Source organism: Equus caballus, chromosome 14 (genome assembly GCF_041296265.1).
Source record: "Equus caballus isolate H_3958 breed thoroughbred chromosome 14, TB-T2T, whole genome shotgun sequence".
NCBI lineage: Eukaryota > Metazoa > Chordata > Mammalia > Perissodactyla > Equidae > Equus > Equus caballus.
In genome coordinates this window covers 82,458,176-82,482,003 of record NC_091697.1, presented here as the reverse complement: position 1 = coordinate 82,482,003, position 23,828 = coordinate 82,458,176, and the positions used below count along the sequence as shown (strand labels likewise).

Sequence of the window (23,828 nt, the reverse complement as noted above, 5' to 3'; positions counted from 1 at the left end):
TTTATTGACTACATATACGTATGCGTATATATGTCTGTGTGTGTGTGTATATACATACACATATATATGCCTGTATGTGTGTATGTATGTATACATACACAGATATATATACGACCCATAAGAGATTTAAATAAAAAATTTAAGTCTTCCAAATATATTTGGCAACTTTTAAAAAGGCTTTCGTACTTTTTGCTTACATGCTATTAATTCTAAACAGGCAACGATGATTAAAATTTAGCTTTTTCCATTTTTCAGAAGGTATTTGTCAAAACATATTAAAAAACACACAATACACAAAACAGAAATAGATAAATATTTTAATGTATTGTTACCTTCATTTCCATTAGAATACATTCATGACACTTGAACTTCTACCATTTCTTGGCTAATCCTTCTATTTACATGTAGCTATTCACCTCTCAGAGGTTAGCAATTTAAGAATAATTATTAAAACAATAATTTATTTAGATACTGATTTTCCCTGAGTACAGGACTAAATACCCAGAACTAAATTTATAACTACACTTTGTTGATATTTTATATTTTACTTTGCTATCCTAACATCATGGAAACCTGGAATTTTATGATGTAATCTTAGAATCTGTAAGTATTAAAAGTACATTTCGGGGGGCCAGCCCAGTGGCGTAGCAGTTAAGTTCGTGCATTCCACTTTGGTGGCCCGGGGTTTGCTGGTTCGGATTCTGGGTGTGGACTTACATACCGCTTATCAAGCCATGCTGTGGCAGGCATCCTGCAAATAGAGTAGAGTAAGATGGGCACAGATGTCAGCTCAGGGCCAATCTTCCTAAGCAAGAGGAGGATTGGCTGCGGCTGTTAGCTCAGGGCTAACCTTCCTCAAAAAAAAAAAAAAAGTACATTTGGAGTAAAACTGAACCTCAAGTCATTATACCTTATAATAATCAAGGTATGTAATTTTCTATATACCTATGTAGTTCAAATTTTATTATGTATCTAAACGTCCTGTGTAAATCTTAATTTTGTCTAAAGTGCTGTTATCAATCACTAAGAAAATCATTATTCATTAATAAAATGAAGTTTTATTTAAGAAAGTTACCTTATTAAATTAAATGAATTTTAGTACTTAAAATTTTAATTAACAATAATTAGTAAATTAAATTTATTTTTCTTATCATCCCTTATTTTAATTTATTCTATGTATACTTTTAGTAATAGTTTCTATTTCCTATTAGAGGGAGAATCCTGGCCTGGGTTTATAATTAAGTTACTTAATTGTAATAACAATTAATTGTAATAACAATTTTAAGTTGTAACCGTGTAACTTCATCAATTAATTAATCAATTGATTCACTTTAACAGATTGAATTAAGTAAATTCAACTTTCAGGATTTCCTTTTCCTTATCAATAAAAGAAGGGCAGTGAACTGCGTATATTATCTAAGGTCTCTTCCAGTTCTAACATACAATAGTAAAGAGCCAAATTATACAAATTTACATACTTATAGACTCTTTTCAAAAAAATTTCAAAACGGTCTTGTAAAATATCACAGTTCGACGTTGCAAAATTGTAAACTATTACAATTACTTTCTCTAGAATCTTACTGACTCAGTTCTAAGATACATTTATTCTATAAAGCCTTCTTAAAATGTCTTGAAATAAGGCCAAAAATAAGATTCTGTATTTGAGTTTAACAAGTATTATTAGTAATGATGATTATACGATTTTTTGCTGATGCAGATATACCCCTTATCACAAAATGACCTAAAGCCAGTGTTTTTATTAAATATGTAACTCTATCTGGAATTTACTTAATATCTGACCTTTGAGGAGAATTCTTTTCAAAATGTTTTAATTTCAGTGAAAAAGCAGAGAATCCTGATTTGTCTTAAGAACAACTTTGAGTACAACTAACAGATAAATAGACATATTAATTACTTTTAGGCTTAAGGAGGTAGCCCCAGACGTATGCTCTCTTTCCACGAGGGCATGGTATTCTGATCACTAGTAGAGTTGTTAAAATAGAACATTCTCAACACTGATCAAAACAGACTAGTAGCAACATTGTAAGAGTACCACCAATAGAACACTGGAACCAAGAGAAAAAGGTGGACTACAATGGGAAGATGAGCAAAAATCAGCTACTGACAACTGAAAGGACCTTTATGATAATGAAAAGACTAAAAATAAAGCTCAAAATTCATTCAAATAATTTTGTCTCATTTCTCAAAAAAGAACTTATTGATTGGTCTAATGCTTAAAAGAGGTGCTAAAATTTAGGTTTGTTCCCATTTTTAGAACATGCCTCTTTACAATATGATTCCTCTTATTAGAAATATGGTTTTGTGAGATAAAATTGTAGAGCATGACCAAAAGAAAAATGTTTGAAAAAGATTAAGATTTAACAAAATCTGAGGCAATGCTGTAATTTATAAAAAATATGAATTCTGTGGTTAAGATGGAAAGCACGCTTTGAAAATATTTCAAAAACCCAATATGATATTTTGTGTTGTGACATTCTAAAGAGCACTGAACACTTCTAATCTCACTTGAGGAATAAATGGTATTAGAAATCAGTTAATACTCAAAGTCTGGTTATTTGACTTAGAGGTTGGGGTTCATTCCAATCCAGTGTTTGATTAACTGATGGGCAATAGCTCGGCTGGGCGGCACGAAGAATGCCTGCTGCTTCCCTTTGGTCAGAACATCCACAACCTAAAATATATCATAATAAAACGTATTAGGATTTCAACACTGTCATACTTAAATATTAAATACTATGTCTATGCTTCCACAATTCAGCGAACAAGTGATGACTTTTACAGTGAATAACAACAGTAGAAAGTGACAACATCCATATTCAACATGCAAAATTTAGCACAATATTTTTAGTGGCTTCAATGAGCTGGTGATTCAATTTTTAAAATATTCCAGAAAGGCATATTCTCTTTTGAATATAAGGCTATGAAAAAGCAAAGTATATGTTCCACACTTATTTTCAGAGTGAAGTCATCTTCTGGGACAGGTTCTCTTTTGTAAAATTCTGAAAAAAAAATCTCATTTCTACTTTTTGAGGTAGAACATAAAAGAAAACTAATCTTGTTTAGGCAAAGTCAGAAAGGATTTCATGTCTTCCACTACTGTAGTGTATCCATTTGTTTTTTATAAAATACTTTGGGTCATGCAAAACACAGACAAGTAATTTATCTTTCATTATATTACTTAAGGGAGACATTTTCACAAGTTCTTTTGAGTATTTCTTTGTTATACAGTTTGTCATTCTTGTCCTTAAGTACATTTTAAAATGAACAAGAACTTTTCAAAAAATTTTAAGCATTTTTACTGATATTTTTGGAGATCTACTTGTTTAATGCTATAAACTAATATACAAAATATCTAAGAATAATATTCCTGTTTCTCATTTATGAAATAATGTTTACCTCTTTTAAGACCACTGAAAGCTATCATTAATCTGAAGGAACAGCATTTGCAATTAGAAAATGGCAGAGAATCGCCATTACTAGAAAACTCTCACAGAATGGAGTTAACATAGGACACACCAATTACATTGTAATCCATGCATGATGAGAGGGCCATAGCCATTCATTCAACTTGTTGAAAACACGCATCCTTGCTGCATGCCCAAACCAATACAGTCAGAGAACAATCAATAGAAGAAGGAAATTAAATTGAACTTTACCTGTTCTCTAGTGAACCAGCGGGCGTCCTCTATTTCATTCTTGTCAACTTTAATTTCTGTAGACACTGCCACAGCTAAGCAACCAATCATTAAGGAGGAGGGCATTGGCCATGGTTGACAAGAGACATACTGAACATGGCCAACTTTGACTCCACTTTCCTCTTCTACCTCTCTCCGAACAGCATCTTCTATTGTCTCCCCTAATCAAACAGGGCAAAAGAACAAGTAGCTGGTGAACATGGCCTGGACATTTTGTGTTCTGAATGGTTCACAGATTTAGAAATCACTTTGGACAGAAACCCAATTCAAAGAATCAGAAAGCAAAAGCCTAAAACTAGATTGGAATTCAAGAAAACATTATTTCTTCAAGTATATGACAACATACAGAATCAAAATGCCAAGAAAGTTTTCATTTCTTAAAGATCTAGTTACATTTAAAAAATTATGACATCTAAAACTATCCAGAACCTACTACTGGCTGAACACTACGCAAACACTTTATATATTATCTCATTTATGTATTATCACTAGTTATAAATGATCACTACATGATTTTTATAACTGGTTAGCCTTTTTCTTACTAAAATCTTAAAACTTTTCTTATGTTGTCAAATAACTCTTTTCAAAAGAGTTAAAAATCATATAACACTAAAAGTTTAAAAATCACATGAAACACTTCTTTCTAAATGATTATTTTCCTCTAGATGACTGTTGACTGAGCTATGATAAAATAAAGTGATGCTTAGAATGTACTTTATATTTCTGATTTGTTGAAATTGAGAATTAGAACAGAGGAAATATTTTCTAAGTTAAGTTTATCTGGCAGGTTAGAAATATTTTGCTATTTAAACATAGCTATTTCAAATAGATTGATATATTTCCTATATTAAAATTAACAACTTAGGTTCATCAAAAAAAAATACAGCGAAAAGGCAAGTCACAGACTAGCATAAGATATTTGTAAGACCATAACTAAAGATTAGAATACAATACATATTAAAGAAAGTCTTAAAATCAGTAAGAAAAAATGATAATCAAAACAAAAGTAAGCAAATATAAACATGTAAAATTCAGAGAAAAAGAAAATTGGATGCTCCATCAGCAGGGAAATGAAAATGAAAACTACGATGACATACTATTTCATACCCATCAGAATGGCAAATTAAAACTAGTCTAAAAATCCTAATGTGGTGAAGATGTGGAATAACAGAACATTTCATGTACTGCTAGAAGTAGTGTAAATTGGCAGGGGCACTTCAGAGAGCAACTTGGAATATCTAGGAAAGGTTAAGATGCTCATATCCTATGAGCTACAATTCCCTCAGGCATATGCCCTAGATAACTATTGCAAATGTGCACAAGGAGTAGTATAAGAATACTCTTTGCAGTGTTGTCTGTAATATTAACAGCTTTGAAATAAACTAAATGTCCAACAGCAGAATGGATAAATGAATTACAGAATATTCATAAATGGAATGCTTCACAGTAGTTAAAAAAAAACGACCTAGAGCACCTAGAGGTAGCACAGTGATTAAGAGCATGGACTCAGAGCCAAATCACCCACGTCTGAATCCTTGCCCTATTAGTCACCAGGTGTTTTATCTTAGATAAGTTATTCAGCCACTGTGCGTTAGTGCCCTACCTGTAAAACTGCTGTAATAGCAGCTACTTTATAAAGCTGTGTGAGGATCATATGATTTAATACATGGAAAGCCTCTGGAACAGAGTGTGGCACTACATATGTTTACTATTATTATTTATAATGTGGATTAATATTGGCAGTTGAGATTGAACATGTATTAATTAGATAGATTCATTCATGTTCTTCACAAATATTTACTAAACTCCTACTACATGTGAAGCACTGCTCTAAGGGCTTGGCATACAGCAATGAATAAAACAAAGTCCCTGCGCTTATGGAACTTCTTTTCTGGCACCAGCAGATAATAAAGAAATAAGTACATAGACACATAAATTGGTAACATACATACACACGTCTCACATCAGGTAGTGATGAGTGCTGTAGGGCAAAATCAGGCAGGACAACAGGGACTGTGAATGCAGCGCACGGGGCTAACTAATGCATTTGGGGCTATCGGGGAAGGCCTCTTTCAAGAGGTGAGTTGAGTCTAGTACAGAAGGAAGTGAGGTACAAATCATGCAGATACCTTGGGTAAGAGCAATATATGAAAGACATATGAAAGAGCAAATACTGAATTTTTAAAACAAAATTATTCCACTAGTAAAAACAAAAATTCTATCATTTAAAACACACAGAAAATATTTTAAAATATTCCAGTTTTATAACATGATAATTTATCACAGATGATTTCTCAAATGCTAACTAAAATTTTTATTTGGAAATTATAAATTATTATAAAAATTATTAAGACAAGGCTTACCAGGTTCAATAAATCCAGCAAGGCAAGTAAACATGCCTGGGGGAAATCTTTTCTGCCTGCCTAAAAGACATTTGGTCCCATCTGGATGAATAACTTGCATGATTACAACTGGATCTGTTAAAAAAATAAAAGATGTATGAATGACAGAAAAAAATAATTTAGACTCATTGTGTAAAGTCACTGTCTAGTAGGATAATAAAAAGGTGTACCTCTGCAAGAAGACGACTTTTGTCTAGTTACAAGAGATTGTTTCTTTTGGCCTGATGATAGAGTATTTCACGGAAATTGCATAGAATACTGTCATTAAACTAAAGGAAGATCATTCTTGTCCTGCTTCTTGTCTTAATAGCAACATTTATTGTGTACTTATGGTATGCTAGGCATATTCTTATTTTTTAATTAGAAAAGAGTTTGAGTAGGTAACATATGGCACAGAAAAAATTCGAAGTTTACCATTGTAAATGTAGTGAAATTTCCCTCTCCCTTCCATCCCAATCCTTAACAAAAAGTTTTTAAAAGCTAATGTGGCTCTATGATTAAGTTTAAGCCATTAAAAAATAAAATTTAGAGGCTGGCCCCATGGCTGAATGGTTAAGTTCACACACTCCACCTCGGCGGCCCAGGGTTTTGCCAGTTTGGATCCTGGGCATGGAGGCGGTACCGCTCATCAAGCCATGCTGAGGCAGCGTCCCACATAGCCCAACCAGAAGGACCTACAACTAGAATATACAACTATGTACTGGGGGACTTTGGGGAGAAGAAAAAGGAAAGAAAAAAAAAGAAGATTGGCAACAGATGTTAGCTCAAGTGCCAATCTTTAAAAAGTAAATAAATAAATAAATAAGTAAAATTTAAATTAAATAACAATTCATCTCTCTAGAAGTCACTAATCTAGCAAATTCTCCTCACCATGTCATGATTGAAAACCAGGAATCAAATGTAAAAGGTTCCTGAGCAGCAAAAAAGCATGTCACTAAGCTGGGCAGTATACTCCCAGGAGGTCTCCTCAGGTGTTGCTGAATCTATGTATTCTTTTTTTCACACAGTTTTAAAGGGCTAGGTTATCAGATTTCCAAACCCACAGCCGACTCAAAGCAGCAATTAGAAGGAGGAAAGAAGGCATGGGCAGACACCTACAGTAATGAGAAGCCAGCTCCAGGCTGCACTGCTTTGCTGATGCCTCAAACAGGCACTGAATTGTTGGGGCACTTTTTCAGTGCGCACTAAGCGGACCCAGACTGGTGGGCTTTTGAAATCACGTATCGCAACACATCAAATTCATACTGATTAACCCAGAGTCAAGAAATGGCGAATTATGTACAATGTCCTTTACTTAAAAGTCATGAAAGTACGTCACACTTTAATACTTACAGTCTTAATGGTTAAATTAAACATGGTTTAAAAAAAAGGTAAACCCTTCAACAACTCAAAATCTTGTCTTTCCAGAATGTCTTATTCCCTAAGATTTCAGATGGCTGAGATTTCACTGTGAAAGAAAAGGCTTACCAACTCTCGGATATGATGTATTGTGAACGCCATGGAGGCTGGGGCAATTTTCTTTCAAGCATGCTCTTTTATAGCCACCTTCTTGAATTTTAGTTGCACTTCCACAGGTTGGGCAGAACTTATATCGACTGTGCCAGGCAAGAACAGATCTCGCTTGAGCCACAACCCCTTTAAGAGAAGCACAAAAAGTTTTAATTCTGTGAAAAATTGTAAACAAATTAATACATAAGTAAAATATTCTTAAGTCATAATAAGACATACACTGTATTTTCTGAATCGCTGTGTCATGAAGGGATTTAGTATTTCTATTTTTATGATGTGTATATTTCTTTTAAAGTGAAATATTTAATTCTACAGATAAATGAAAATTATATTTAACTTTAAATATAACTGTCATATAAGACAGATAAGTAACATCCATCTTACACACTATATTGGGTCAGGCTTTTACTATAGGTGATTTTTAAATTTTGGCTATACAAGGTTCTAGTGTATGGTGACTTTACAATAGTGACTTTTATAAAAATACATTTCAAAGGGAGTTCCTAACTTAGACTTGGACTATAAAAGAAATACTACTAGGAAACTGTAGGAACCCATCTCTGTTTTCCTTGGTGACTAAGCCAAGTCACCATGGACCATATCCTGTTGAAAACTAGAAACTGAATCGAGTATTAAAAAAATACTGTATTTGGGGCCTGGCCCCGTGGCTGAGTGGTTAAGTTTGCGCGGTCTGCTGCAGCGGCCCAGGGTTTCGCTGGTTTGAATCCTGGGTGCAGACATGGCACCGCTCGTCAGGCCACGCTGAGGCGGTGTCCCACATGCCACAACTAGAAGGACCTGCCACTAAGATATACAACTATGTACCAGGAAAAAAAGGAAAAAAAGAAAAAAAAAAAGATTGGCAACAGTTGTTAGCTCAGGTGCCAATCTTTAAAAAAAAAAAAAAAATACAACATTCACGGTTAACTTTGTTTATGAAAAAAATGCCTAACAGAATAAATCTTGGAATATAGACACTTTGGCTAGAGCCTTGACTCTGCTACTTCAAAAACGAATACGGCCTAACCAGAAATATTACAATTGAGGCAACAAGACTAGAAATGCTACATTCCAAATGCCTGACAAACCTGCTCTCCCTAAAATACTTTATTTGGTTTAAAGATTTTCCAAATAAACAAAATAATAATAAACAATAAGAACAAAAGCAACGTTTTAAACTGGGAAAAATGAAACTAATAAACCATAAATAAAAACAAATTTAACACTGAAATTCAGTGAACCACAGGCAACATTAAATATCTGCCTGCTGTGTTACCTTGTAATATGTAATTTACAGGAAGGTATCTACATTATTTGAGTATCATTACAATAAGAAAAGCTAACATTTATTGAGTCCTTACTATGTGACGAGCACCACGCAAAGATCTTTCTATACATTATCTTATTTAATGTTTAGAGCAACCCTATGATGTAGGTACTATTATTATCCTCATTTTCGGGAGGAGACAACTCAGACACAGAGAGGTTAAGTAATAGTGTGAGGTTACACACCAAGTGAGTAAAAGAGCCTGTTTCCTTTCTAGTGAAAAAAACAAAAAAGATATCCTTTCGATCTTAAAATTATAAAGAAACAAATTTTTTTTAAAAAGTGCGATGTTTTCTTCACAGATGTGAAGAATAAAACCACCACCCCAGACTATGGGAGGAGGTCTAAGTAGTCTCTGGAAGGGCCTCCGCGTCACCCAAGGGAAGGTGGACGCTGACAAGAGATCCCTTCCTCACCTCCTGTTAACCCTTCAATCTACATAACCCAGCTTCTGTTCCTTCCACTCCACTGACACGCCTCTTGTCCAATTCATCAACAGCTTCATATTACCAAAACCAAAGATTCTTTTAAAAAGAACCTTTGTCTTCATCTTGCTCAAATTCTCACCAGCATTCAACACATTGGGCCACTACCTCCAAGAAATACTGTGCTCTCTTGGTTTCCATGAGCACACTCTCCTGTTTTCCTCCTGCCTTATGGCCACACTGTCAACATCACCTTTGACAGCTCCTCCGCTTCTACCTCATCTCTAAATTTAGGGGCATTCAGGTATGATTGTGAGGCTCCCTTTCTTGCTTGCTCTCAACTCTAAGTAATCTCAGCAGTTTCCTGGGATTTAAATATCACTTTTGTGTTGATGACTCCCATACGGTATCTCCAGTTCAGACCTCTCTGTGTTCCAGATTCTAATATCCCTCTCTAACATGCCCAAAACTAAAATCTTGATTTATTTACTTCAAGTCTGTCCTGCTTCTCTTGTTTTACCCATTTTCCCATATTATCTTATCAAGAAATAGTATCACTATCTAACAAATTACTACAGTCTCAAACCTAGCAGTCATCTTGATTTCTTCCTTTAGTTTTATATACCCCATACCCAAGTACTGCCGATTTTCTCTCCAAAATATGTCTTGAATGTACGCCCTTCTCTCCATTTCTACTATTATCAGTTTAATTCTGATCAGAGTCCAAATTACTATCTTCTCTCTTATAACAGTCTCAATCTACTGATTAAGCCCTATCAGTTCTACCTCCAGAACATCTCCAACTCTCCCTTTCTCTCCACCCCACTAATCCAGGCCATTGCAATCTCTTACCGTAATCTGTAACCCTTAACAAGACTCTTGACTTCCACACTTAATTACCTACAATTCATGATCTACAAAGCAGCCAGAGCGAGCGCTTTTGTCTTTGATTTTTTTTAAAAAAATAGGTCAGGGTACAACATTTAAATGGAATTTAGAAGAAAACCCCTGATTTCTTACCATGGCATTTAAGGCCCCAGATGAAATGACTAACCAGCAACAGAAAACAAAACAGTCAAGGTCTTTGCCATCAAGCTCAGCACACAGCAGGTACTCAATGATTATTCACCGAAGAATCAAATGAAATCAGCATGCATAAGGGTTAATTCTGGGGAAACTAATCTTGGCTGATTAAAACTGCTGTAACTGCCCAGGAGACTAGTTTTCTAGGGTGAGAACTTAAGGAAGTTTCTAATGAAGATAGCCTAATTTCATGGCTTACTGGAAAAAGCGTGCTTCCTAGAAACTGCAGATACATATTAACTCCAACCAAGTTTCAAAAACCAGATTATCATCAATACAAGTAAACAGTGTTCACTTCTTACCAGCTTCTTTTTCTTTCAATTGCAGAAGAGCTGGCATTGGAGGATGAAGAAAATAGCAATTTTCATTTCTTTGCTTAAATTCTTCGGCAGCAACAGGATCTATAGCTAGAGCAAACCAGGCAACCAACCCATCTTCTCCTCCTGGGACTTCCCCAACATAATTAAGTAACTCTTTCTTCATTTCAAGTTCTACTCCAAGGAAAATCAAGGTGATGTTCTCGGGTTGAGCCAAATAATCCTTTATATCTGTGTAGTTCAGCTGACAAAGCCTGACTTCCGGCTGCTGGGAACTTTCTTTATTGCCACCTAAAGTGACCAAGGGATTTAAATCCGAGAAAAGGATATAAACTGTGGCTGGATGGCTTTCTTTAGCTAGTAGCCAGTCAGAATTATTTCTTTTTTCACTTTTGCGGTCCAGTAGCGTCCTGCTAAAATAATTCTCACATTCTTCCACGTCATTGGTTAGGAACCAAGGCCTCTTCCCACCTTTAGCATTAGCTAGTAAGTTAGCTATATGCTTATAACCCCAAAATTTAGCAATATCCAGTGCAGTCTGCCTTGATTTATTGACAATGGATCTGTCGCACCTACAGTTGGAAGGAAAAATAAAATAGGAAACAAAACGTTTTCTTCAGTATTTATTATAAGAAAATACTTCCAGATGCACATTATAGCCCCTCTATTTAATGATTACATAGATTTATTTTTTCTTTTTTTATTTTCTTTAAAGATTGGCACCTGAGCTAAAAACTGTTGTCAATCTGTTTTTTTTTCTTCTTCTTCTCCCCAAAGCCCCCAGTACATAGTTGTGTATTCTAGTTGTGAGTGCCTCTGGTTGTGCTATGTGGGACACCACCTCAGCATGACCTGATGAGCTGTGCCAGGTCGGCGCCCAGGATTCAAAAGGCTAAAGCAGAGCTCGGGAACTTAAGCACTCGGCCACAGGGCCAGCCCCGATTTATTTTCTTTTAGTACATAATTTACTAATGAGTAGGTTAAAAAAATAATCACAAATGATGAAAAGTTAGAGATAGTGGATATTTAAAATTCCTGGAGAATTATAAAATAAAAAACCAGTAAGTTTTATGTTCTATAAGATATTAAAATCTTACAGGAGATTCTTGGTAGGTAGAGTGCATAGATTTACATTTTCTATTTGGAAGAAAAATATTAGACTAACTCATAAACTTGCTTTGCTATTGAGTATGAAGGATTAATTCCTCAATAAAAATAACTCAAAGTTTTTAGTTAGAAATTATCCTACATTTTTATATAACAAACTGATCAATGAGTTATTTATAACTCCAATGATATAAATACAGCTACAAGAAAAATTTAAACGGACATATGTAATTCAGAAATTAAACCACACAACCCTTCAGGTGGTACAGCCTAAAATATTTACCCTTTCTCAAGTAGAAATTGGACAACATGTGGGTGCCCATTCCTTGCAGCATACATTAAAGCCGTCCAGCCATTTTCAGAAGTTTCATTGAGAAGAGATGGAGAAAGACTTAGTATTCCTGTTAACCTGGCAATATCTCCTTCTGCAGCTGAACAGTGAAATTGGGAAATTATTTCTTGCTTTGGACTTCCTTTAATAGAAGACATTCTTCCTTAAAAAAGGAAAATACAAAAAAACTCAACTGTGGTTGTTTTTTGTATCAATGACTGAACATTACCTGAGTGCTGATATAATTAGAGTAACAGTTATGGTTTCTCAAGCAATATACTCTTCGAAAGGCAATTAGTAGTCAATTGTAATAAGAGCATACATTTCAAAATTGTTATCAGTTGAGAATTTTAAACATAATTCAACATGGGGGATGTACAAAATAATGTATAAAGAGTTTTGGTAATACAGATGGAGGGCTGGATCCCTGGGAGAGGGAGTTAGGTAAAAGGCATTACAAAGAAGGGGTATTTGAGGTAGACCAGAAGGACTTCCATATGGACCAGAGACATGAGAGGGGTTAAGGCACAAAGAAGTGAAGGCAAAAGTTTTTAGCAGATGACAAGCAGTATTCTCTTAGATCCTGTGGTACCAGAAACAGGTCCCTGCCCTCAGGCAAATTATGATCTTATAGCTAATTATTCAAAAACTAAGTTTCACATAAAAACAATAGATTGCTTTACCTTGTACAACTAATTCTGCAATCTATCTGGGATTGACTTTTGTTCACAATGTGAAGCAGGGGTCAAGACACATCTTTATCCCATTGGACAATCCATATGATTTCGTACCATTCTTGAAATTAGTTTGTGTCCCATTGCACTGCGGTATTATTCTTGTCATAAATCAGATGACTATATATTTTGGATCTATTATTGGACAATGCTCTACTGGTCTCTTCATCTATTCTTGAATCACAGGTTTTTAAACCCTTAACTTTCTTTGTCTGCGTTGCCACTCTGTTGTTTTAGTAAGAAAAAAAATACAGAAAATAATTGTCCCATATCTCTTAATAAATGTTGCCTAATCATGAACTGAATGCGGTAGGGCACAAACTGAGCTGTTCTTTCGTGGAAATGGTTCATGTTTCAGTTGTCTATGAACTTCTCAAAGTACTTTTTTGAAGGTATGAATTTTTTTCTAAGAAATGCTATTAAGAAAAGATTTGGAATTCTAAAGGTTTTTACCATTGTAAGTAATAAGCTATTTAGGCTAAAATGAAAGAAAGGTTATAATCCATAATATTTGACAGCTGTTATCTCTAGGGTTCTGACACTGCAATTTGGCTCATCAATTTTATAGCAGGAGTAGTATGAACAAAATTTAGGGAAAAAGTGGGTGAAAGAGATTAACTTTCTTATTTGTATCTATTCACTTTCCCTGTTTGTATCTTTCTGCTACTTGTAAATAGGTGAAAACCACCCACGGGAAAGGAAATACTTGGATAAAATCTAATACTGAAAATTGGTTTACAACTTAAATTAGTTAAGAGTGACTTCTATATTAGAAAACACTTTTTAATTTCTTTTGATTTATTCTAGAATTTACCTCAGCCCTCTCTTCATACCTTCACTACTCTCTTCAGATTTCTAAAGGCTTTAAAAACATTATAACGAACAAAAGCTACAACTTTTCAGGACTTTTGTAGCACTGCTGTATACTGACTCATGTACGGTCTCCCTTTCCAGTGGCCTTTCCCTTAAATTTATTTTCCACAAAATCTTATCATACAGGGTCTTCAGCTAGGCTTACTTTAAGCAATATTTCACTGTCTCATGTTCTGAAGTCATGGTCACTTCCTCACCCTCCAGTGGGGAAGGCCACTCCAGGTGACTGCAAAACTGTCCTCCAAAAATACAGTCCCATTCAGTAGCCCCCGTGCAATGCTTATGCATACAGTGTTCTCAGGAGAAAGGAAGCGGAAGACCTACACTTCTCCCCTTAGCTTTCTCAGCAGAAAAGCCATGTAGAAACAGATCATTACTCATTCCAGAGAAGCATATGCAGTCTTAAATCTAGCTCTACTGCTTGATGTACTTTTTCATTTCTCACTGACAGGTCCTCACGTAGGTGAGGATTTGAAGGCGGGATGGGGTGATTCAGTTAGCTAAATGCTGCCCTTGCTTTCCAATAAGAGTATGGACTATTCCGAGACGTCTAAATGACCTTAGAATCTTAGGTTTAAAGGGTACTAGATTTTAACCAAATCAGTATCCACTTTTACCAATGTGTAACCTGGGGCACGTGACTTGTCCGTGGCTCAAGAGGGACAGGGCAGACCTCACAAATGGCTCTGTCACTGAGGTCACGGACTATTATTTAATGAATCCACTTCCTTGGCACAAGATGGCCATTTAACCAATCAGCGTCATCCATGCACGGTCCCTCGAAATGCTCAAGTGCCTTGAGATAGTTTGTTTTCTTGCCACTATTGTGGTAGTCCTTTTTTATTTTTTCTGGTAAGGAGGATTGGCCCTGAGCTAACATCCGTTGCCAATCTTCCTCTTTTTGCTCCAGGAAGATTGTCCCTGACCTAACATCTGTGCCAATCCTCCTCTATCTTCTATGTGGGACGCCACAGCGTGGCTTGACGAGCGGTGTCACGGCCACCCACGGGATGCGAACTCTTGAACCACGGCCACGCAAGCCGAGCGCGCGAACTTAGCTAAGCCACCGGGCTGGCCGCACAGGAGTCCTCCTTTTAAGGTGACCACACCAAAGTAGCACTTCCTTTCCTTCATCTCAAAGAAAGGGCTGGAAACGCCACCAGCAGCACGATCTGCTGCTCCCTCCACCCCTCCCGGGAGTTCGGCCCCTCGGCCACCGCTCCCGCGCCTGCACCTGCACCGAGCGCGAGGTTGCGCCACACCACCCAGCAGGGCCGGACAGCGCGGGGACAAAAGAGCACTGACAACTGGTCACCGGCCCCAGACAGGCACCTGAGGCCGACCAAGTCGCTGCTGCTGCTACTAACCCAAAAGTGACCCGAGCAGAGGAAACCACGAAGCAGTCGAAGCACTGTGAAAACCCCACACTCACTCTTCCCGGCGCCGGATGAAGCCTTCCTGACTTCCGGCAGAGGGCTGGTGTCCTCGCAGGGTTTTATGGGAGATGTAGTTTGAAGGTCACAGGGCGCGCGCGACCGGAGAAGGGGTGGGGCTTGGGGTTGAAGACCTTCGGAGCCCGGGCAGGAGGTCCCTGCTACGAAGGACCGGCTTGCTGGCGGTGAGTGGAGGGCTAGTTTTCCTTCTGGGTGAGATGGAGATGTGTAGAGTGTGGTGCTGAAGATGGAAAACTGTAGGTCTTTGGAAACAGTTTTAAGTTTTCTAGTTTTTCACACCCAGCCCCCCAACTTTCTCTCAGGTCAAGTCCGATACAATGGAGTGTTCTAAGCATTCTTTCATGTTGAATAAACCTGGAATGTTGGCTGGACCAAGTCATTCCAGTATGTGATCTTAAACAAGTTTTTGGCTTCTGAACCTCAATCTCTAGTGTGAAAAATGGTACCATGTATTGATGCCTACCTCATTCAGTAGTCCTTTCAAAAGTTTGTAAAGTAGTCTTCCTTATCTGCAGTTTCCTTTCCACGGTTTCAGTTACCTGTGGTCGTCCATAGTCCAAAAATATTAAATAGAAAATTCCAGAAATAAACAATTCATAAGTTTAAAATTGCAGGCTTTTGGGCAGCCCGTGATGAAGTCTCACGCTGTCCTTCTGGCCGGGAATGTGGATCATCCCTTTTATCCAGCATTTCCATGCTGCATACACTACCTGCCTAGTTAGTTACTTAGTAGCCATGTGGGTTATTCCAGGCATCGGATCGACTTCCAGGTATCACAGTACTTGTCTTCAAATAACCCTTATTTCATTTAATAATAGCCCCAAAGTGCAAGAGTAGTGATGCTGGCATTTCAGATATGCCAAAGAAAAGCTGTAAAGTACTTTCAGCTTTACCTCACCTGGAGGTTAAAGTTCTGGACTTAATAAGGAATGAAAAAAAATCTTATGCTGAGGTTGCTACCATCTGTGGTAACTTTTATTACAGTATACTGTTGTAATTCTTTTATTTTATTATTAGTAGTCATTAATCTCTTACTGTGCCTCATTTATAAATTAAACTTTGTCATAGGTATGTATGTATAGGAAAAAACATTTTATGTATAGGGTTCAGTGCTATCCTAGATTTAAGGCATCCGCTGGGGATCTGGAACGTATCCCTGCAGATAAGGGGGAACTATGTACCAAGCCCACCCCACCTCCCTGGATTGTTGTGAGGTTTCAAGGGGATGATTCATGCAGAGCTCTCAGGACAGTGCGCAGTCTAGGCTAGTACCCACATGTGTTGTGGCTGTTGTCTTTTTATTTCATTTCCTGCACTCTCGTGCTCCAAAACCTGCAGAAGTTATGTGAGCCTGAGATTTCAAAGCAAGGTGTTGTCAGTCTTCTAATGTCCAGATTTTTTTTTTTTTTACTAAACTGCCTCTTGGGCAATCAGCGACAATTAAGGAGTTTATTCAGGTTGACCGTTGCTTCCTGCCCAGATTTTAGGCGTTGAAAGCTGCTGCTTCTCACAGTGAAGTTGTGTATACCCTTCGACATTGTACTTTCAAAACTGCTTTTTCTAGCTTTGTCTCATGCTTCCTTCTGTGAGTAGTTGCCTTCAGTCTTTAATGATTTCAGTGATCAGGAGGTAAGAAATACTAAATTTTAGTTAACTCACTTGGAATACCCAATCTGTGTATTCAAACATAAAGTAAATAGATTAGTATAATGAACACTCCTATATTAATCATCTAGCATAAACAATTATTAATATATAGTCTTCCTCCCAGCCCTTTGGATTTTTTTAAGTAAATTCCAGACACCATATTATTTTATTGATAAATATTTAAGAATAAGCTTTTAGGAATTATGAATATATATCTGTAATATATAAGTTTTAAGTTTATTTTATTTTATTTTTTTGAGGAAGATTAGCCCTCAGCTAACTACTGCCAATCCTCCTTTTTTTGCTGAGGAAGACTGGCCCTGAGCTAAGCTAACATCCGTGCCCATCTTCCTCTACTCTATATGTGGGATGCCTACCACAGCATGGCTTTTGTCAAGCAGTGCCACATCCGCACCCGGGATCCGAAGCAGCGAACCCTGGGCTGCTGAAAAGTGGAACGTGCGAACTTGACCGCTGAGCTACCGGGCCGGCCCCATCTGTAATATAAAAGTTTTATAATATATATAATATATTATAAAATATATAAATGTCAATATAATATAATATAAAACTTCTTTTAAAAAGAATGCAACTACAGTATCATTAATACCACTAAAATTTTAACAATAATTCTGTTATATCATAAAAGAGACATTCAATATCAGATTTAATTGTCTCGTAAATTTTATTTTATGTTTTACAGTTGATTTGCTCAGATTGGGACCTAAACAAAGTCTCGGCATTACATTTCTTGTTTTTTACTCTATAGGTTCTTTTCTGATTTTTCTTGCCATTTATTTGTTAAAAAACAATGATCATTTGCACTGTAGAATTTTCCACATTCTGAATTTTGCATAGGAATTGTATTCCTATGGTGTCTTTTCCCTGTATTTCTTGTAAACTGGTAGTTAAATCTACAGGATTATTCAAATTGTTTTTTTTTATCTTTTGGCAAAAAGACTTCATGTGTGTTATTATTTATTACCTATTGTATTACATTGAGGTATACACTGTCTGATTGTCTCTCTTCTTGTCATATAATAATTGGTTATCGGGTTCGGATAATGTCAACCTGGTAAAGTTTGTGATAAACATCATAAATTTTCCCATCAACTTTTCACCTAATAGTTTTAGCAGCCACTAATGATTATTGTCTGTGTCTGTTGTTTCATTTAGAGTTGCAAAATGGTGATATTCTAATTTGATCATTCATTCTACATTTACTAACAGAAATTCTTTTATAATAAAGAATTATCTGTACAGTTTATACATGAAGAGTAGGATAAATGTGCAGTTTTTCTTTTTAAATTAAGGTGTACTTTTTTTTGGTGAGCAAGATTGGCCCTGAGATAACATCTGTTGCCAATCTTCCTCTCTTTTTTTCTTCCTCCCCGAAGCCCCAGTACATAGTTGTATATCACAGTTGCAAGTCCTTCTAGTTCCTCTATGTGGGATGCTGCTACAGCATGGCTTGATGAGTGGTGTGTAGGCCTGCACCCAGGATCCAAACCAGTGAACCCCCGGCTTCCGAAGTGGAGAGTGTGAACTTAACCATTATGCCACTGGGCCGGCTTCAGATTTTTCTCTTTTATTTCCTAGTTTTTAGAATAATGAGTTAGTTCTCTGATAGCCTTCAAGATTAAAGTATATTTGTGAGTTCATGGATGTTAACATTTTTAATATATTTCATGTCATTGAAGATATTATTTAAAAAATATTTTTATAATATTTATTTTTATAATTTATATATTTATATATTTATAATATTTATAAATATTTTATAAATATTTATAATATTTATAAATATTTTATAAATATTTATAATATTTATAATATTTATTTTGCTGCTTAAATTATTTCTTCTTTGGCCAGTGGGAACCCCCTCAAGTGGGCTCCTGAGTTCTTTTGACCAAGCTACTGTAGTGTTTAATAGTTTACTTCCTTTATGGCATGAGAAAATATTTTAGACAAATCTTGTAAATATTCTGCACAGAACTGGAATCAGCCTTTTCACCAAGGAGCCTTGGTTCCTTTTAGTAAGAAGTGGTATTTAGATACCATAGTCTTTGTACTCAGGGTGCTCATTGCTAATGGGTTACTGAGTATTTCTCTGCATGTAATCCTCTCCTAGGAAAATTGAACAGGTACAGAGACTATTCAATAGGAGATTACATTCCAAGGACAATAATGGTGCCAACATAGATATTAATACCATAATGTTTTCATTTTATTATTTTTCCATTTAGAAACTTAAAGATTCCTCAATCCTACAAGAAAAAGTTAAAACTCTTTAGCCTAGTATTAGATACCTTCCTTAATATAGACCCAACATATATTTTTAGCTATAGTTTCCCAAGAATATCTTATATAAACTGTGTCTCTGATCTAGCCAAACTGGCTTATAACTGACCTAGGATATCTTTTATGCTTTCCTACCTCAATACTTACGCTCATGGCACTTTTCCTAACTTAAATGCCTTCCCTTAACCAAATACTACCCATCTCTCAAGGCCCAGCTCATGTCCCTCTTCTACTGGGTCTTATAGATCACTCCTGTCCATATGATTATCAGTTTACCACTAGTATCCCATTGTTCTTGCCACTTCAGTGTATTCTGGCCCTTCTTCCAATTGCTAGCAACTGTATTTCTTTGTCCGAGGCCTTTTTCTTGTCACCAGATCCCCTTTGCTCTCCTGCTCAGCAGACCAGCAGTGTCAGACAATTAATATTCCTGGGAGCAGCTAATGACTGGCATGAATTGGTATATAAATACCTAAGCCTTTCTCACCCTTTCACTACACTGGTACACTCTTCTAGATTGGCTGCCATATTTCCCTAGTGGGAGTAGCTTCTTTTTATCTACTGGGACATTTGATTAATAATTAACCTTCTATTGCCTGCCTTCCCTTCCTGGCTCATTTCCTCCTCCCCTGCCTTTGTTTTCTCCTAGATAACCAATTGCATGTGAATCCTTGTCTCAAGATTTTCTTATGGGCAAACCTTAACTAAGACAAGGGTTTTTTCCTTCCTTTCAATTCATAACCTCTATTATATAGTAGTTAGCCTCCACTGCATAGCTTGGGAGAATCATTAACCATTATCAAATAAATAAATCCCTATTACTACTTATTCTAGAACACACCATATTCTATTGTGTGTATGAGAATCAAATGTTATTGCAAATCAATGCATGGAATTTGGATTGATTGCCCTTGAGTTGAATAACTTGGAATTCAGATTTGAAAACACCATTTCTTGTCTGCTCATCCGTAGCATCATTTTACAAAATTTATCCTTCACTATTACCAGCCCTCTAAGACCTCTTGGACTTCCTGTTGTACTCTTTAGTTTTAGCTACTCTGGAAAGTTACTCTCTACCTTTTTAGGTGCCCTGCACATGAACGTTGTGTATAACAACATAGATATTTCTTAAGGCAGAAATATGCCAATGGTGTCCTGCAAATTTAGTGAATACCCATCCAGTCATTTTTCCCTCAACCAGATAGAAACTTGATTCTGTGGACAATATATAAATAAAAGTTTCTGTAGATAATTTTACATGGTAATTAATCTTATACTATGTGGAGACATATCTTATTGTTGCTACACATTGCTTTTAAATTGTTTATTAATTAACATTTCTTATATTTTTGCCTTTTTCTCTAATAGATTGTAATTTTCGTAAGTGAAGAGAGTCTGATTTAAAAAAAATCTTCTACAATAATAGCTGCTTTTCTTTTACATGTAAGGCACTTACTAAAAGTTGGTGTTGATAATGATGAAGTATGCTGGGAAGTATGCTTTAACTCTGCACACTTCAGAGGTAGATTCAATAAAAGTGAGGGTGTCTTGCTTGAACTCTATATAAGGTCCTTGATTTAAGATAATTTCACATGTAACTGCAGATGGGGCGTTTCTAATTTGCATACATCAAACACAGATTCTGCGTTCTTGAATACACCAAGTTTGCTCTGGACTTTGAACTAACTGTTCCTTCCTTTAAAAATACTCTTCCCTTAGATTTTCTAGTTGCAAGCTCCTTCTTGCCATTCATGTGTCACTCAAATGTCACCTTTTTAGAGGGCTTCCCTGGTCACGCAGTTTACGGTAGCTCTTCTACTCATATTTTCTTATTTCTGGCATTCTTGTTTTTGATATTTCTTGTTTCTGATGTTTATTTATTATATTTTCCTATTGGAATGTATACTACATGAGAAGGTCCTTGTTTATCTCATTTACTACTGTTTTCCCAAGACCTGGAATTTTGATTGGCTTATAGAAAATATTCAGTGAATATTTACTGATGTTAAATAAATGACGGTTTTCATATTTAGTCAAATATATTTTTGATGTTGCTACCATACTTTGATAATTAGAACTTCTCAAATAACATAAGCAGGCATGCATCTGACCTTCTGTGGGTTATGTTTATTTGTGTGTTTACAGAATTTAGGAAAATAATATCTGGTTGTTCCCTTCAAGGAGCTATTGTCTAATGAAGTAAAATAGATGATAAACAATCATATGTTCCATGATAGAGTGAAAGCAAAGTGGAGAGCACGTGGGTACCCAAGCTATACCTACAGGACAGGTTTAGAAAAGATATAGTGGAGGCTTAAAGTGCTTAACCGTGTCTTATTCTCCCCTCCTTCCAGATCTTCTGGGAAGGGGATATGGACCAGGCTCTTCCCAGCTGTGCATGGTCTTGTGACTAGTTCTAGCTGACACACTGGACAGAAGTGGTGCTCTTCTGGGCCAGGGCAGTTACGAGATGGTACATTGCCCTCCGGATCTTTATTACCCTGTTATGGCAATCTGGGTATGCTTTTTTTAATTACCGTGTTATTACAATCTGGGTATGGTCTGTTAAGATGACCAAGTTACAAGGAGATAGGACTGGCATTTGCCCTTGGGAGGGAGCTGCTGTGGAGAGCTGCCAGACTTGCAGTGGACTTTGTATGAGTGAGAAATAACTTTTTGGTCTTTTTCTTGTCACCAGAGCCCACTTTGCATTAGATACATTTTGATGTAAACCTCTGAGATTTTGGGGCTAAATTGCTAATTCACCATAACAGTATATTCTGAGTCACACAGAAAACAGTGAGGAGGTGACCCCTGAACTGAGTTTTGAAGGTCTGGGAACAATGAAAGGACAAACTCTGTTTGTCATGGGCTCTTCCTTTCCCTTTTGCCGTGGTAGAGCCTGGTACCTTAAAAGAGTAGGAACAAACTTAGAGATAAAAGTAGGTTAGTACTCCAGATTCTAATAAGGTAGTAGAGTCTACTAAGTTTCAGATATGTCAGAAAAGCACACCATAAAATCCTGATATTCAAGGGCCCTAGTAGACAGAGTACAGACAGTGTTCTGTTAGCAATCCCCAAATTGTCTGATTCAAGGCCTCTTGTGCTCACTCTGCTTTTGCAAATACATTTCCCATTACTGAAAATGACCATGTAATAGCAGTTGGCAGAGATGACCAAAATAAAACACTTTATTTACCCTTTGAGATGTGTACACCCAGAAATGCTTTTAATCTTTAAATGCACTTATTTATGATTTTTATGGGTACCAAGCCACTTTTGTTGGGTTTAATGGTAATTTCATCTGTCTTAGGATTTTCAAAAACAATTTTCAGAGTTTTTCACTCTTGAAAGTATATGGAAATGACTGTATTTTTCAAACAAACATCAATTTAGTTTATGTATTTTATAAAGAATTCCCAAACAGCAGTTTGTTCTTATTTACAAATCATCTCTCCCGTTTTGCCGTACGGGTTGTGTTTTATGAAGCAGCAAACATGGTGAGAGGAGGAGTCTGTCTGATCAGAGGCAGAATTAACATTGCTTGAAAGAGCAGCATTCTTTCTGTATTCTCAAGTTAATTGATGCAATAATTTAATCATTGAGCCGCTGCTCACATTTCATGTTTAAGTCACTTAAGGGTGATTTTTTTTTTTCTTTTTTAGAATGTCCAGGCTGATGAGGATTTCAGTGGATTTGTAGCATTTAAAAATGTCCTCAAAACTGCAGCGTGCTCTCTGTCAGATTCTGTATTCAGTTTTAGTTTAGTTATTTTGAAGCTATCAGATGAAAAAAAGTCTAGATTTAATATTCTGCAACAGGTTTTCCTATCACCATGCTAAAGCCCAGAGGAGCACAATGTATCTTTTTAGTCTTAGTCTTCTATTTTTCCTTAGGATATTTTTGACCCCAGATACTTTTTCCTTTAAATTTGACTGAGCTGTGATCATGGCTGTGACCTCTAGCCTTGAAAGAAGAGGAGTTATGCCTCTCAGGAGCGATGCCTCGGGCACTTTGCAAGTCAGCTGGCAGGGATTATTTCCCAGGCTGTGAAGCGATGACCTTCTGCAGAGAGTGAATGTCTGCAGTGCACATACGTTCCTTCAGCCGTGATTGAGAGCCTTAGGTTTGTTACCTGTTCTATGAATCAGAGTCCATTCTGTCTCTATAGAGGACGGGTAATTTAGTGCTGTATTTAAAGCCACATGTTATGTGCTCACATGTCAGTTAATTTACTGTTGGAGGTGAATATATTCTGTTTTTGAGCCCCATATAGGGTTAGTTCAGAAGTAAATCTGGAATTTTTAGAATGAAACACTGGGATGACTTTACGATGATTAGAGGGCACCTTAGCTGTTATTTCTAAACGAAGTACCCTAACAGTGCTCTGTCAGCTGTCCCCAACTTGTCTGATTTCAATATCCCAGAGAGTATTTCTGTTGCCTCCTAAGCTATCATTACAACAATAATATAATGCTGATTGCTACGATATTCTCAGAATATGTTAAAAAGAGGAATGAAATTTAGGATGATTAATAAACATTTTTTGAATCTGTGGGATGGCATTTTGTTTTTATTCTCTGAACTGAACTGTCAATCTGA

General features: G+C 36.4%; 1 protein-coding gene and 1 long non-coding RNA gene across 5 annotated transcripts in view; one reads left to right on the top strand and one right to left on the bottom strand.

The window, feature by feature from the left end:
• Positions 1-301: 301 nt before the first annotated feature.
• On the bottom strand, positions 302-15,594 carry NUDT12 (nudix hydrolase 12). 3 transcript variants are annotated; one of them, XM_001504597.5, is made up of 7 exons: positions 15,192-15,594; positions 12,170-12,376; positions 10,765-11,351; positions 7,586-7,753; positions 6,080-6,193; positions 3,678-3,877; positions 302-2,692 (listed from the first exon to the last, which is right to left on the bottom strand). In XM_001504597.5, exons 2-7 carry the CDS (start codon positions 12,373-12,375, stop codon positions 2,582-2,584), a joined length of 1,386 nt encoding a protein of 461 aa, XP_001504647.1. In that variant the 5' UTR covers position 12,376; positions 15,192-15,594; the 3' UTR covers positions 302-2,581. The 3 variants fall into 3 exon arrangements, with proteins under 3 accessions (XP_001504647.1, XP_005599574.1, XP_005599573.1); XM_005599517.4 differs by having other exon boundaries at positions 12,170-12,380; positions 15,257-15,388; XM_005599516.4 differs by having other exon boundaries at positions 12,170-12,380; positions 15,192-15,323.
• LOC111767863 (uncharacterized) overlaps positions 15,331-23,828 on the top strand; it is a 784,370-nt gene continuing 775,872 nt past the window's right edge. The window contains exon 1 of one of the 2 annotated variants that reach the window (XR_011425153.1): positions 15,331-15,442. This is a non-coding gene — a long non-coding RNA (uncharacterized lncRNA). The remainder of the gene's footprint in view (positions 15,443-23,828) is intronic. The other variant, XR_011425154.1, reaches the window with a different exon arrangement.